This window comes from Microcaecilia unicolor, chromosome 2 (assembly GCF_901765095.1).
Source record: "Microcaecilia unicolor chromosome 2, aMicUni1.1, whole genome shotgun sequence".
Lineage (NCBI taxonomy): Eukaryota > Metazoa > Chordata > Amphibia > Gymnophiona > Siphonopidae > Microcaecilia > Microcaecilia unicolor.
Window position 1 is genome coordinate 559075621 of NC_044032.1, and position 16520 is coordinate 559092140.

The following is a 16520-nucleotide window of genomic DNA, read 5'->3' on the forward strand; positions in this document are numbered from 1 at the left end:
ATGCGGCTTACATATTGTATACAGGTACTTATTTGTACCTGGGGCAATGGAGGGTTAAGTGACCTGCCCAGAGTCACAAGGAGCTGCTTGTGCCTGAAGTGGGAATTGAACTCAGTTCCTCAGTTCCCCAGGACCAAAGTCCACCACCCTAACCACTAGGCCACTCCACTGGCCACAATTCCACTGTGATGGGTAGCGGACTCTCTAACCAGAAATATAATTTTAAACAAGTGAAACCTCACGAATCCACGGTGTCTACAGAGATGGTCGCCCCTTTAATGGGCTCATCATCATGGGTTTCATAGAAGCCTCCGAAACCAACTACTGAGTAAAAAAAAACTCCAAAATGGAGAAAAAACTCTGTAGCAAAAAAACTGGAGAAATAAGTTTTGGATAGGGGACTCTCTCTATCCCTCTGGGTTTTTTTTGCTACAGGGTTTTTTTCTTCATTTTGGAGTTTTTTACTCTGTGGTTGGGTTCAGAGGCTTCTGTGAAACCCATGGTGATTAGTCCATTAAAGGGGAGACCATCTCTGTAGGCACCCTGGACTCGTGAGGTTTCACTTGTTTAAAATTATATTTCTGGTTAGAGAATCCGCTACCCATCACAATATAGTGAGAGCACCCACGGATATGTAGGCTCTTAAGCAAAAGTCATGACTTCCTCTCTCCTCAAGATGCTCTGAATGCCACATCTGCAGCATCTCCAGTCCACCCAATGATAAGAACTGGAGGCCTTATGTATGATAGTTCATTGCGCTGCCACTGGGTCAGGCCTCTACACCTTATTCTTCTTTGAACAATGCTGTCAGTTTTGCTCCAAATCTATAACAAGTAATTTAATAAATTTAACAAAAAGATCATAGAGAGGAAAACATAGGTGTGCTACAGATAAAGGGGCCAATGATTGCGTGAACCAAGTTAGGGCAAGAAGCCTTCATAAAGGTACAGCCAAAGGGGAAAGTGAAACAAAACTCCTTTATTAAACAATTACTGAGGCCTATTATCCCAAGTGAATAAGAATACAGTCTCTTTACTTCAGAGGCAACTTTACACAGGCTTATGATTCCCAACTTTAAATCCACAGTACATACACATCTACTTGCCAGGTTTTACCACACAAGTCTGCCTCCATCCAGACTTCAAGAACAGGATCCTTATGAAGCTTAAAGTCAAGCTTAGCCTACCTTGTATCAGGTTCAGGTACCTTATATACAAGCTGTGGAGACCCACACTCCAGGGTGGCGTCTCTCCTCCCAGGCCTCGGTATAAGGGCCTCCCTATTCTGCCCTGCTAGAGGGCTTTTATGTCTGGCTCACTGTGAAGCCCCGACCTCCTGACCAAGAAGCCTAACCTCTCTATACTACCTTGGCTCTGAAGTTCAGCCTCTGATCCAGCAGGTTTAGCGCCATCTGCCATGGCTAACCTGCAACCTCAGTGAGGGAGTGTTTCCAGGGATGCCTGCCCCTACGCCACTCACTCCATCACAGGGTCCTTTTACTAATCAGTGCTGAAAAGTGGCCTGCGCTCTTTTCAGTGTGTGGTTTTCCTGTGCGCTGAAGCCACTTTTAGCATGGCTATACAATGGCTGCAATTTCTTTTTTTTTTCTATTAATAGCCACATTCTATTAATAGTCCCAATTCGCACGTGGCCATTAGTACCAGCTATTTACTAGGTGGTAAGGGCTCCCGTGCTATCCCCATGCTAATCAGGCAGTGTGTGGTAATTTACCCATGCTACCCGATTAGCACAGGGCATGCCTACTCTCTGCCCCCATGCTCATGAGTAGCGTGCACCAACTCCAAAACTACGGTAGTGCCTTTCAGTGTGCAGTAAAGCACGTATTAGTTACCGCCACTTAGTAAAAGGGCCTCAAAATATGCTCTTATTTTAACAAAAAGTGTTCCCGCTTCATGTATCCATCCTTTTTTTCTCTTTCACATCTGTAAAGCTGAGAATTGTACAATAGTTTTATTACTTTTTCTTTAAATGTGGGCAAAAAAAAAGTAAAGGTTGAATTCTTTTGCATAGTAAATGAATTAAAACTGTTTTCCCCTGTTAGGCTTCTGTTGGACTTTGATGGTCTTTCACTGCCATTTTTAACTTGTTGGCATGTGTCTGTAATGTTTTGGAATTGAAGGCAAATCAATTCTTAGCTAACAAAAGAAAGACAGAAAGAAACAGCACTGCCACTCATCTCTCAGAATAAAATATGTTCTTGTTGTGAACATTTGCAAATGCACTACAGAAAACTTTAGTAGCCCTGTGTTATTATAACAGTCAATAGCAGGGATGCAAGAGTTCAGGCCTCAAGAGCCACAAAAAGGTCAGGTTTTCAGGATATCTATTATGAAAATATATGAATGAGATTTGCATGCTTACTACCTCCATTGTATACAAATCTTCTTCATGCATATTCATATCCGCAGCACTGAGGCCGGAACTCCTGCATCCCTGGTCTATAAAAACGGAAGGGTAAATTAGGGATGATATTATTATTGATTGAGCCTTGAATAAAACACACCCTACAAGCAATCATGCACCACTGCTGTTGTTTCTGTTAAAATAGAATATTAGATTTTCTAACCTGTATTAATGCACTTTGATGCATGTTATTTAACAGAGATCCCATTATCGTCCATGGGGCTTTATTTACTAATAACATGCATTAAATAAATGCCAATAATGCCATTAAAATAAATAACATGCCTTAATGCATTAACTCACATTAGTAAATCTAGCCCACTGTAATCACAGTACTGTAATTATGCGATTGTATTTTTCAAGTAAGTTTGTTTTGCACTGTGTGGGTGGGTGGGTGGGTGTTACGTGAGCTTGCATCTGCTTTTATGACAAGTTTCATATTAAAAAAATAAAATAAAGAATTTCTATGTTTGCTTCGTATGCCAATAAGCACTTTGAGTGACTTTAATGATTATATTTTAATTTCTCATATCTCTGAGATGGGACCTTCTGCAAGGAAAACACATCTAGCTACAACGGAGGTCTTTATCATTTTGAACCAGCTGAATTATATCTGCACTTGATAGTGCAGCCATCACACTCCATCCCCTCCCTTCCCCATGGAGAATAAGCTTAAGGAAAAGAGCCTGAGAAATCCCAAAGGTCCTGTGTTCTGAAACTTAAATGTATTTATACATTTGACATTGGATTGTGCAAACTAAAATTACAATATAGATAAACCAAATAGTAAATTAGTAATAAACTTAACATGTACAATCACACTATAGTCCACACATTTTGAAGGACCAAAAGAAAGCCATGATATAAGACTTATTGGGTGTAAAGAAAAGGTGAAAATAAATGCATATTTCAGTGAACTACTACACAATATGTAAAGGCAGATTTTAGATAGGACGTGGAGAGGGGAATTCAGACATCCAGGCAGAGACATGGAGAATTCCTACAGTATTTTTACAATAGAATATTCCAAACATAGAGCCTCTTGTAGAATAGTGGCAGGACTGCACGTTGATGGCTTCCCACATCCAGCAGAAGCAGTGATTTTAAAAAGCTGCATGCTGGGACAACAAACATGTAACACACCTCCCAAGATGTGGGTGGGAGCAGCTTTTTAAAATGCTCACACTCTCCACATTGACTCCAATCTTGAAGCACTTCTTGCCCCCCCCCCCCCCTCCATCACCCCTGCCAGTCTTCTGATCCTCCCATCCCTCAAAGGCATCTGATTCTCTCCCCAACATCCCTAACAATTGGGCCTACTCCAATACATCCAATTCCTCCACCAACCAAAGCATTCAATCCCCTCAAGGTGCACCCCCATCTCCCAGATAGACAATCCTCTATCTGAATCCTCCCCCCAAAACCAAGAACAAGCCCTCCCAAAGAAAGACCCCTCTGCTCTGATTTGGCAACCTGACTCCTAATAGTAATCCAGTAAGATTTATCACTATCATTACGGGTCACCACAGGCATTTTGGAACCTAGGGCTAAGAGTAGGAGCAAGTAGGAACTGCTCCTGCTCAACACCAGAGACCCTGATAATGCTGGGGGGAGGGCTCGAGACTCAGATGGGGGAATTATCTTTCTGGGACATGTACCTGGAGGGAATCAGCTATCCAAGGTACATTTTGGGGAGGAAATCCGATGCCTTTGTGAGGTGGGGAGATCGGAAGGCTGGCAGGGGTGATTGGGGGGGGGGGCAACTGATGCTACAGGATTAGAGTCAATGTGAAGTGATTTGGGTGGGCCTAACATATCAACGTGGGTTCCTCTATCAACATGGATTCCACATCTTACAAGATGTGGAATCCATGTCGATATGTTAGGCCTGCCCAAACCTCTCCCCGTCCCTGCCATGCTTCCTGACAAAGTCAACATGGTGAGCATTTGCACATGCAAAAAAATCCTTTTTAAAATAGCATTTATATGTGTATGTCAATCTACACATGTAAATTGTAGTATTTAAATATGGGGATGCTTCTAAAATAAGGGTCATATTGTCTAAGTAGTCATTTTGTTGGTAAGTTTGGAGTAATTTTAACTTTGGCAAGTTAACATAGTACTCTATTTCTCTATTTAAAGACTGAATTCATGGTTTATTAAAAGACAGAACCACGTTTTATTGGATTCACAGTTTGATTACATGCATATACCTTACTTATCACTGCTCAGCACCGTACCAAGGGCTATGCAACCAATGCAGCTGCACAGGGTATAAATATAGATGGGCACAAAAACTGCTTTCAGCCCACCATCTCCTCTCTTTGGTGGCATTGAAGCAGGTGGATGGGGTGGGGGGGTGCCAGTGGGTAAGTGGCACAGCTATAATTTAATACAGTCCTGTTACTGTTGCTTTGACTCAAAACTACATCTGCCACAAGGCTGAGAAATCTGTTGTGGGTATCCTGAGAATATATATGTCTGGAATAATCCGTAACAAGTATTCAAACTCCACTGTTTACCATTTCATGCAAAATAAGTGCTCTAAAATGTGATATTTGCACTAATACCAATAAAGTGTTTCTTTGCTCTAGTTTTATTATATCATTTTTGGATCAACAAATCATTAGAATTCTGTAAAAAGAACATAAGTGTAGCTGATACATTTATTTGGGTCATTAAAATTGATTTGAAAACTGAATGAAGACTTGAGTAGAAATACACTTTCCTTCTGTAACAAGCATAAAAATCTATTTTTTGCAGTAAAGGCTGTGTGTGATCAACCTCTATGCTTAAATAGTTATGTAAAAAAAATAAAAAAATAAAAGCTATAAACCAGTGTAAAAAAAAAACCTGTGGGATTTTTTTTTGTTAGTGTACTTTTTTATTTTTAATTTTTCAAATGTTTTCAAGTGCAATTGTTTCTTATACTGATGTTTTTGATTTTTACAAAATTATCACCATATCACAATTAGCAGGAGATGTATGTATTCAATGTTTCATTTGTTAGTCAACGGTATGCTAAAGGTTTACTTGAAACAGAACTTTTAGTGCTGCAAGTGTTTTACAGTGTCCCTTAACTAAAATAAACCTGTATAACAAGGCATTATAGTATGAAATGTCTACTGTAAATATAGGCAAAGACTTGGGTTTGGCAAATTTTGATGTGATGGTTCATTATTTATTCATGTATTCACATATATATAAGTACCTTGTGAAAGTTTTCATATCCTTGTACATTTTCACATTCTGCTGTCTAAAAAATAAAATCCAAAATGCATTAAAGTAGGAGCCTGGTTCACTGAACTACAGAACATACTCTATATTACAACATAAAAGAATTACAAAACTATCCAAAAGCTAATAAACAATAAAAAAAATTAAATCTTGATTGACAAATTCGAAGAATGGAGGAAGGACCTTGGGTTGGGGTGACAGTGTCTGAGGATCTCAAAGAGGCAAAACAGTGTAGCAAGATGGTGGCCAAAGCCAGAAGGATGCTAGTCTGCATAGAGAGAGGTATAAAAAGAAACAATATTCTGTGCAGCTGTTGTTTATAAACCACAAATACAAAATAACAACAATGAGCAACTAAAATAATCTCCCACCACCACCACCCTCTACCCTTCCAACCTCAAGAATAACCGACTTCTACTCCCTGAAGGAACCATAATCCACCCTGTTAAGAAGTCCAAGGGTACAAAATACAACCCACTCTGTATGCCTTAGCAGGGGAGAAATATGCCAGGGGAAACACTTTTATGATTTTTTAAATCTGTGGATGAATAATAAGCCATAAACAATCTCAGGATTCAATCTAGCTTTCCTGTCTTCCAAAGTCCTTCCTGCAATAAAAATATCTGTTCTCCGAGGACAAGCAGGCTGCTTGTTCTCACTGATGGGTTGACGTCCTCGGCAGCCCCCTCCATCGGAAAGTTTACTAGCAAAGGCCTTTGCTAGTCCTCGCGCGGCCGTCTTCCCGCCCGAAACCGGCTCGAGCCGGCCAGTCTTCTTTCGTCCGCACTCGGTACGGTCGTGTTACGCCGTTCGTGCCCCAGAGAGTCGACCTCGTGCGTCCTTTTCGACGTGTTTTTGTCCTTTTTTTTCCTTGAAAAAGTTCGGGAAGCGCTCCGGTAGTGTTCCGGAAGACCCTTTCGGGTTTCTGCCCTTCCCGTATTTCTCAGTTTTTGCCCCGTAAGTTTTCTTTCGTTGTCGGGGTAGGCCTCTTTTGGCCTCGGTCGAGATTTTTCTCCCTCTAAATTTTGGTGCTTCAATTTTCGCCATTTCGGCTTTTTGATTTCGCCGGCGTGATTTTTCCGCCCATGACATCGAAGCCTTCCAGCGGCTTCAAGAAGTGCACCCAGTGCGCCCGGGTAATCTCGCTCACTGATAGGCACTCTGCGTGTCTTCAGTGTCTAGGGGCCCAGCACCGCCCTCAGAACTGCAGTCTGTGTTCCCTGTTACAAAGGCGGACTCAGGTAGCGAGATTAGCCCAGTGGAACGTTTTGTTCTCGGGCTCTTCGTCGGCATCGGCACCGGAGGCATCGAGTGCATCGACGTCGTCAGCGTCCGGACCATCTTCCTTGGCTGCCGCTCCATCGACTGCATCGAGGCATCGGACCTCTGCATCGGCGCCGAGGCATCGGGCGACTGTATCGACGTCGGTGGTACCGAGACTTCGTCTGCTGATGTCGTCGGACGGAGGTGCATCGTCAGGAGTGCAGGTGAGGGCTGTCCATTCCCCTGCTGGTGGCGGTGAGCCTTCGGGTGGGTCTCCTCCTACCCTGAGGGCTCCTGCGGTACAGCCCCCCCGGGATCGACCCTCTTCGGTCTCGGCCCCGAGGAAGCGACGGATGGATAGGAGCCCTGCTGGATTCTCGGACGGCTCGCGCCTATCTCCCAGAGGCGAGAGCCAACAACTTGTTGTCCCTCGTCTCGCGGGTGCGTGCGTCCCAGCAGATCACAGCTCGGCAGATGTTGAGATTGCTGGGCCACATGGCCTCCACAGTTCATGTGACTCCCATGGCCCGCCTTCACATGAGATCTGCTCAATGGACCCTAGCCTCCCAGTGGTATCAGGGCCGCTGGGGGTCTAGAGGACGTGATCCACCTGTCCACGAGTTTTCTCAAATCCCTGTATTGGTGGACGATTTGCTCCAATTTGACTCTGGGACGTCCCTTCCAAATTCCTCAGCCACAAAAAGTGCTGACCACGGATGCGTCTCTCCTGGGATGGGGAGCTCATGTCGATGGGCTTCACACCCAAGGAAGCTGGTCCCTCCAGGAACGCGATCTACAGATCAATCTTCTGGAGTTGCGAGCGATCTGGAACGCTCTGAAGGCTTTCAGAGATCGGCTGTCCCACCAAATTATCCAAATTCAGACAGACAACCAGGTTACCATGTACTATGTCAACAAGCAGGGGGCACCGGATCTCGCCCCCTGTGTCAGGAAGCCGTCAGCATGTGGCTCTGGGCTCGCCGTCAAGGCATGGTGCTCCAAGCCACATATCTGGCAGGCGTAAACAACAGTCTGGCCGACAGGCTGAGCAGGATTATGCAACCTCACGAGTGGTCGCTCAATTCCCGTGTAGTGCAGCAGATCTTCCAGGTGTGGGGCACCCCCTTGGTAGATCTCTTCGCATCTCGAGCCAACCACAAAGTCCCTCAGTTCTGTTCTAGGCTTCAGGCCTCCGGCAGACTAGCATCGGATGCCTTCCTTCTGGATTGGGGGGAGGGGGCCTGCTGTATGCTTATCCTCCCATCCCTCTGGTGGGGAAGACTTTGTTGAAACTCAAGCAAGACCGAGGCACCATGATTCTGATTGCTCCTTTTTGGCCGCGTCAGATCTGGTTCCCCCTTCTTCTGGAGTTATCCTCCGAAGAACCGTGGAGATTGGAGTGTTTTCCGACCCTCATCACACAGGACGAGGGGGCGCTTCTGCATCCCAACCTCCAGTCTCTGGCTCTCACGGCCTGGATGTTGAGGGCGTAGACTTTGGCCTCTTTGGGTCTGTCAGAGGGTGTCTCCCGCATCTTGCTTGCTTCCAGGAAAGACTCCACTAAGAGAAGTTACTTCTTCCATTGGAGGAGGTTTGCCGTCTGGTGTGACAGCAAGGCCCTAGATCCTCGCTCTTGTCCTACACAGACCCTGCTTGAATACCTTCTGCACTTGTCTGAGTCTGGTCTCAAGACCAACTCTGTAAGGGTTCACCTTAGTGCAATCAGTGCATACCATTACCGTGTGGAAGGTAAGCTGATCTCAGGACAGCCTTTAGTTGTTCGCTTCATGAGAGGTTTGCTTTTGTCAAAGCCCCCTGTCAAGCCTCCTAAAGTGTCATGGGATCTCAATGTCGTTCTCACCCAGCTGATGAAACCTCCTTTTGAGCCACTGAATTCCTGCCATCTGAAGTACTTGACCTGGAAGGTCATTTTCTTGGTGGCAGTTACTTCAGCTCGTAGAGTCAGTGAGCTTCAGGCCCTGGTAGCCCAGGCCCCGTACACCAAATTTCATCATAACAGAGTAGTCCTCCGCACTCACCCTAAGTTCCTGCCAAAGGTTGTGTCGGAGTTCCATCTGAACCAGTCAATTGTCTTGCCAACATTTTTTCCCCGTCCTCATTCCTGCCCTGCTGAACGTCAGCTGCACACATTGGACTGCAAGAGAGCATTGGCCTTCTACCTGGAGCGGACACAGCCCACCAGACAGTCCGCCCAATTGTTTGTTTCTTTTGACCCCAATAGGAGGGGAGTGGTTGTAGGGAAACGCACCATATCCAATTGGCTAGCAGATTGCATTTCCTTCACTTACGCCCAGGCGGGGCTGGCTCTTGAGGGTCATGTCACGGCTCATAATGTTAGAGCCATGGCTGCGTCGGTAGCCCACTTGAAGTCAGCCTCCATTGAAGAAATTTGCAAAGCTGCGACGTGGTCATCTGTCCACACATTCACATCTCATTACTGCCTGCAGCAGGACACCCGACGCGACAGTCGGTTCGGGCAGTCAGTTCTTCAGAACCTGTTTGGGCTTTAGGATCCAACTCCACCCCCCGAGGGCCCTGTTTGTTCTGTTCCAGGCTGCACTCTCAGTTAGTTGGTAAATTTTTTAGGTCAATCTCATTAATGTCCTCGCCGTTGCGAGGCCCAATTGACCATGGTTGTTGTTTTGAGTGAGCCTGGGGGCTAGGGATACCCCATCAGTGAGAACAAGCAGCCTGCTTGTCCTCGGAGAAAGCGAATGCTACATACCTGTAGAAGGTATTCTCCGAGGACAGCAGGCTGATTGTTCTCACAAACCCGCCCGCCTCCCCTTTGGAGTTGAGTCTTCCCTTGAAGTGTATTGTCTTGCTACATATTGGACTGGCCGGCTCGAGCCGGTTTCGGGCGGGAAGACGGCCGCGCATGCGCGGTGCGCATGGGCGCGCGAGGACTAGCAAAGGCCTTTGCTAGTAAACTTTCCGATGGAGGGGGCTGCCGAGGACGTCAACCCATCAGTGAGAACAATCAGCCTGCTGTCCTCGGAGAATACCTTCTACAGGTATGTAGCATTCGCTTTCTCAGAACATGTGCTGGTAGCAAGAATTCACAGGATCCCCAGTGCAAATTTTGCCAGTTGTGGTCAGCACTTTTGCTTGTTTTTCCAAAAAATGAAAACATTGTCGTTTGAATCACTCAAACATAAATAACTGTCCAATTTATTAACAGCCTTCAATGTAGAGAATGACACAGGGACAAAGTTTGTCCCCGTCCTTGTGGGCTCTACCCCTGTCCCCGAAGGCTCTGTCCCCAAGTTATTCTCTACCTGATAAAACACACACACAGAAACATCACAATGAAGGTTTCTTGGTAAATCAGAGTCCAACAGAGTACCAAAAAGAGGTAAGAAGTCATCCAGTCCTAAAAGATTCATTAACAATACACAATGAAAAAAAAAATTAGAGCTTCCTTTTAACAGCAGGGATCTGAAAAATAAAATTGACCTCAAAACCTAACAAAACCCTCTAATACAGGGTTCTCAACCCAGTCCTCAATATACTCCAGCCAGTCAGAGTTTCAGGATATCCACAATGAGCATGCAAGAAACGATTTGCATGTACTGTCTCCATAAAATTGACACAGTAGGAGAGGCCACAAAAGGAAATATGATTTGGTGAAAAGCTCGACAGAAAGGAATGGAAAGAAGAGAGAGAAAACAAATCCACAAAAGGAGAAAAGACCCTCCTTAAATATACCAATAGGCATAATTCCCCTTCATCCGACAGCGGTTAGTGTTATTTTAAACGCTGACCATGGCCAATTAAATTAGCCCCAGATATTCAGTGCTGGGCCATGTGTGGGCACAGACACTGAATATGTCCGGCACCCACATAACTCCCTCTCCTTCCCAATGCTGCCCCTGTAACGCCCTTGACCCACCCACTTTTTCTGGAGCCAGTCAGAGCCGATATTCAGCGGCACTGCCTGCTTTAGTGTCGCTAAGTATCAGGGGTTAGGTGGTCCCTGCCCACTTAAAATGCTTTGAATATTGGCCAGAATGAGTCTAATGTTTAAAAAGAGGCCTGAAATTAAGTCCCCTGAGGCAGGCTTGACACAAACATGTTGGGCTATTGAACTGTGTAGGGATATTTTCGATTATGTACCCTATGTTTTTTTTAAGTTGTTGCTTTTTATGTGACAAGCAGTACATATTTTATATTTTTAGCATTTGATTTGGATTAAAGTTGTTTTTACCTAGCTTGTTCATTGCATTGCATAATTTGTTGGTTTTATATCCCTCTGTTTTTTATTTGCACATAACACTGGTGCGGGGGGTTTAGCCTTTATTAATTTCCTGTTAGTAATGTTATAAAAGTCATTTTCTGAGGGTAAAACAGTTTACCTGCAAAAAAAACCTTATGAAATAACCCTCATTAAGACTTAATAACCAATCATACAAAACCCACCTCAGGCCCTTCATACATCCCCCAACGAGGCTCTTTAAGACAGCTCACCTTTCCCTTGTGCCTTAGATGAGTCACCTCCAGCAACAAGCCACCAAGTAGCAGTCTAGATCACTTTAAAGGGTTGCTGAATATCATGGGATGGCACTTGCAGTGTTACATCCAGGAGGTAGTAAGGCACATAACCCAGCATGTTGATATTCAGAGTCAGTTGTCCAGCCAGTGTTTTTTTTTTAACAGAAAAAAAGAAGTCGGTATTTAGATGCAAGGCAGACTGGGAGTTTGAGGGGGAGGAGTGAATGGAGTGACCGCTCAAGACACTTTCCCCTGCAGCAAGCCAGAGACGAGAGCCTATGAAAAGGCAACACTGCTAATAGCCATAAGAGCCAACTTTTCAAAATTATTGAGGGTGCTAAGTCCAATGGAAACAACCCCTTCCTGGACACACACACAAGGAATTTTCACAAAATCGGGGGTGCCAGAGCCGGCTCCTATGCTAACAGCACTGGTCCCTAGAACACTAAAACACCTCCAACTAGAAAAACAAAATAAGCTGTACTGAACTGGATCCCTACACAAAAAGTACATACTAGCACAATATCTCAACATACAGACTGACTGTCATGTGATCCAGGATAATGGACCACAAATTAGAAACAGAGACATGAAAAAAATAAATGAGTCATATGATAACTTTGAAAAGCTAGACTCTGTGAGCAGTGTAATGTTGGAAAAAGAGAATGAAAGACATTTCCTCTTGTACTTTATGTTCAAAATACAGAAGCGTTATATATTTCTTTACTCTTATATCCTGGTCTGTAACAACGGAAAACAAATTATTTTTTGCTACCTTTGTTGTCTGGGCTATTAATTTGCCCTCAGACTCTCTTCCACTCTCCTCTTCTTGGTCATCCTCCCATCTCTTTCTCTCTTCCTTTCTTCCATTTTCATCTTTTATCTTTTATGTCTCTCTTCACTGATGTGGTGCTGGGAGGAGGAGAGGCAAAGGAGGGAAGAGGAAAGGGAAGCAAGGGGAGGCACAGGAAATTGTTTGGTGCATAGAAAAACAGCAGCTCCTCTTCGGAGAGGCTGGCTTTATTTTTCTGAACTTGACTCTAGCCAGCCCAATCCTCTGGACAGCAGGCCATGTATATGAACCAAGGATAAGGCTATAACAGTATTCAAAGAGGTAGATGAGAAAGTCCAGAGCTCAGTGAAGTCTATGGGCTCAATAGTCAGCGCTTTTGCTTTCTGCCACTGGCGTTAAACCTGGGCTATTCAATGCTGGGCCGTTTCCAGCAACCGGCACTGAATATCCAGGGTTTATTTAACCACTAAAAAGTTAACCAGGTAAGCCAATATTCAGTGCTAACCAGTTAATTTTTTAGCGGTTAAAGGTAGGCCTGCTATTTATGTGGCCTATTTTTTTTATATATTTTTATTCAAAATATAAACACATTTAGATTATAATCTTGACAATTTTTCAAATATGGGTGTTATAAAACATTAGCAAATATCAGAATAGGCAACAATTGTTGATCCAAAATATATAAAGTTTAATATAACAACAACAACACAGTATCACTGTGTACTCAGTATAAGAACTAAAACAAAGATTATAGTGAATCTACAAGTCTGTTAAGACACCTATTTAAGGGACCCTTTTACAAAGCTGTGCTGAAAAATGGCCTGTGGTAGTGGGTGCGCGCAGAATCATTTTTCAGCACACCTGTAAAAAAATGCCTTTTAAAAATTTTTGCCGAAAATGGACGTGTGCCAAAATGAAAATTGCAGCGCATCCATTTTGGGTCTGAGACCTTACCGCCAGCCACTGACCTAGCAGTAAAGTCTCCCGCGGTAACCAGGCGGTAATGACCTACGCGTGTCGAATGCCACTTGGCGCGCATCTGAAAATAAAAATTATTTTTGGATATGCGTATCGGACATGCGCCAAAAATGAAATTACCACAACAGCCACGCAGTAGCCAGGCGGTAACTCCATTTTGCCGCTTGTTAGGTGTGCGTACACACTTATGCGGCATAGTAAAAGGGCCCCTAAGTAAGCTAAAGGTTCTCATGAAGGGTTGTTTGTTTCATAAAATTTGTCTAAGGGGAGCCACAATTCAACATGTGGAAAATTATGAAAAGGTAAGGAATTTGCTATTTCATATTTCTTAATAATAGAGATGAGACCACCATTCTGAAAAGTTGAGTTTGGAGTTATCTTTCCAATGGAGGATGATAATATGGGAGGCTGTTGCCATCATGATGTTGAATAATTTGTGAAAACATTCTTGGAAGATAAGACCAGGGCTTGCTGAGAGTAATATAACTGCATTATATGATTCTTGGGTGGGTTTCTCCACTGGGACTATTGATCTTATTCTGGTCCATACTGCACTCCAGAATAAGTCGATGTTAGAACACTGGAACCCAGTAATCCACCTTTTATATTCAAAGTCATTAAAATAGCTGAGGATCATGAAGACTTACAGAAGGATCTTGTGAGACCAGACATCTAAACGGCAGATGACATTTTAGTATGGACAAGTGCAAGGGAAAAATAATCCCAACCACATGTACAAAATATTGAGTTCTGAGTAGGAGCTACCACCCAAGAAAAAGAACTTGGAATCACTGTGGATAACTTGTTGAAATTTTCAGCCCACTGTGTCACGGGCTGCTTAACACCCCCCCCCCCAAAAAAAAAAAAAAAAAACAGGATGTTACAGATAATCTGAAAGAGTATGGAGAACAAAATGGAGACTATCGTTATACTTTTATACAGGTCCCTCGTGCATCTGCACCTTGAGTACTGTATGCAGCTCTGGTTGCTCCATTTCATAAAGGATATAGTGCAACTAAAGAGGTTCAGAGAAGGGAAACAAAAATGATAAAAGGAGTGAAACACTTTCCTTATGGAAAAAGGTTCATTGAGGAGATATGATAGACATTTATAAAATTACTACAGGGAGAAATAAGGAATGGTTGTTTAACCTGTGAAGCAACATAAAGACAAGAGAACAACCCACAAAACTAATTAATGCCTGGTGGACTGAAAACAAATCATAGAAAGTTTGGGTTTTTTTTGTTACACTGCATATCATTAAGTGTGGAACTGCTCCTGCAGATGTGGTTAAGGCAATCAACACTGCAGGATTTAAAAGACAATTGAATAAGTTCCTGAAAGAAAAGTCCATAAAAAATTATTAACCAGGTAGACTTGGGAGAGCCGTTATTTATCCCTGGAATTGAGCTATGGAAAACAGATCTACTTTATGGGATCTGCTGGGTATTTGTGACCTGTACTGGTCACTGTCGGAGACAGCATGCTGGGCTCAATGGACTTTGATCTGACTCAACAGGGCTGTTCTGATATCCTTATGTTTCTAAACACCCTTTGCTCAGCTACTTCAGCTTTTCTTATAAAATTCAGACTCTGAAATTATATAGTATTTATTTAAAAAGCATTTGTATGCCATACATCTATAATTTTAAGTGGCTTACCAAATAACAAAGAACATAACCTAAACACAAATACAATTATCAGAAACAAAATAAAACCAATGACAACACAATTTGCAATTAAATAAAAAATACAAACTGACACTATAGAGCAGAAAAAGCCATTTACATGTCTTTGTTAAACTACTGCGTTTCTGTTGCATGCAAGTCCAAACAATAAATGTAATCATTTCTACAGCCTACAACCAGTTTTGTTCCCCACACAACAGGGGAAGAAAACACTTCCCCTGGAAGTTCATAAACACTTCTTAAAAGCCCATTCTGAGCATCCAGGATCCACAGCTTCCCATCAGTAGAAGCTGCTGCCACATATGAACTGTTTCTTATACCATGGAAACAGAAAACACACGGTGTTGCATACACTTTTGCGTTGGTTTCAAACTTCCACATTAAATTGCCATCCATACCACAACAGTAGATGATAGTGTCATGTGAGCCAAACAAGACTGCCTGCTCAGTTAAACATGGCGATGAAAAAACTGGTCCGTTGGTGGAAAAATGCCAGATCTGAAAAACACCACACCAAATGAAGACAAGTCATCAGTTTATTCTATGCTGTACGGTTCTCTAGGTGGATAATTCCATCTCAAACAGGTTCCAATTCTAAACACATTTCACACAACATAATATTAATATGCCAATCTTCTTCAATTGAAGGGAAAAGGCTTACTAAAGCATTTGAGCCAGCAAGAGAAGTTGAACTTTGGCATGGAAGCACTAACAAAAATATCACAGCAGTTTCAAGAGGCCATTTGCCAAAATCATGAGTCAAAATTACTCAAAATAATAAAAATGTATCCAAGGCATATGTGACCTTTCCTTCTGTATAGCACAATGAATACATTCTTAACACTTGAACCCCAAAAAGAAGAGAACAGTGTGTTCAAGCCTCAACATGTACTATCTGAGACAAGTAAACTCTTATTTTATGAGACATTTTCTTCCAATCATAGTGTGTTATAATGTGAAAATAAGAAGTTCTGAGAGAAGAGGACATTTCTCTGGTAAGTGAACACTACAACTCGGGCACTCGGCACTTGCTCCACCTCTCCCCTCACTCGCAAATACCACACACCAAGAAGCATCTTAAAGAAGGTTGGATTTTATTTTGGCCGCAGCCAGGAACGTTCTACATTACAATTCAAAACAACATTATAACATATTATAACATAATTATTGTTACAACCACATAACTACATCTTATCATCTATTCATAATTTTGGGTACACAGCTTCGGGTCTCACAAATGCTTACTATGACCCACAGGTTGCCGCCCAAGCAGCCTGTGCATCCCCTGTGCCAATTACAAGCACCCGTAGACTCCTGGTGCATCCCACTTAAGGATGCCCACCCATATCATCAAAAAATGGCGTTCTGGCCCCCCGGCCGCCTAAGCCAGGAGACACGCTGTCCGCATTTTCCTGCTGCCACTATGCAGCCCTACTGTTGCTTATGCTTATCACTTTCCAAGAGGTCTTTCTGACCCCATTATCAGCATCTCAGTTAGTACTGTCACTGCTATGTTGCTGTGTACCCCCCTCCTTGATGTCCTGATTCAAAAGGAACTCCTCCTATCCTTCCCTTCCTTTTCCTTTCGCCCCGCCCCTCCCTCACCTTAACCCTTTAGCCTGCTT

At 43.3% G+C, this 16520-nt stretch overlaps 1 protein-coding gene across 7 annotated transcripts in view; it reads right to left on the reverse strand.

Moving 5' to 3' along the window:
* Positions 1 to 13388: 13388 nt before the first annotated feature.
* AASDH (aminoadipate-semialdehyde dehydrogenase) overlaps positions 13389 to 16520 on the reverse strand; it is a 136016-nt gene continuing 132884 nt past the window's right edge. For all 7 annotated transcript variants that reach the window (XM_030191412.1, XM_030191409.1, XM_030191414.1 and 4 more), the window contains one exon: positions 13389 to 15393. In XM_030191412.1, coding sequence (XP_030047272.1) covers positions 15010 to 15393 — 384 coding nt within the window. In that variant the 3' untranslated portion in view covers positions 13389 to 15009. The remainder of the gene's footprint in view (positions 15394 to 16520) is intronic.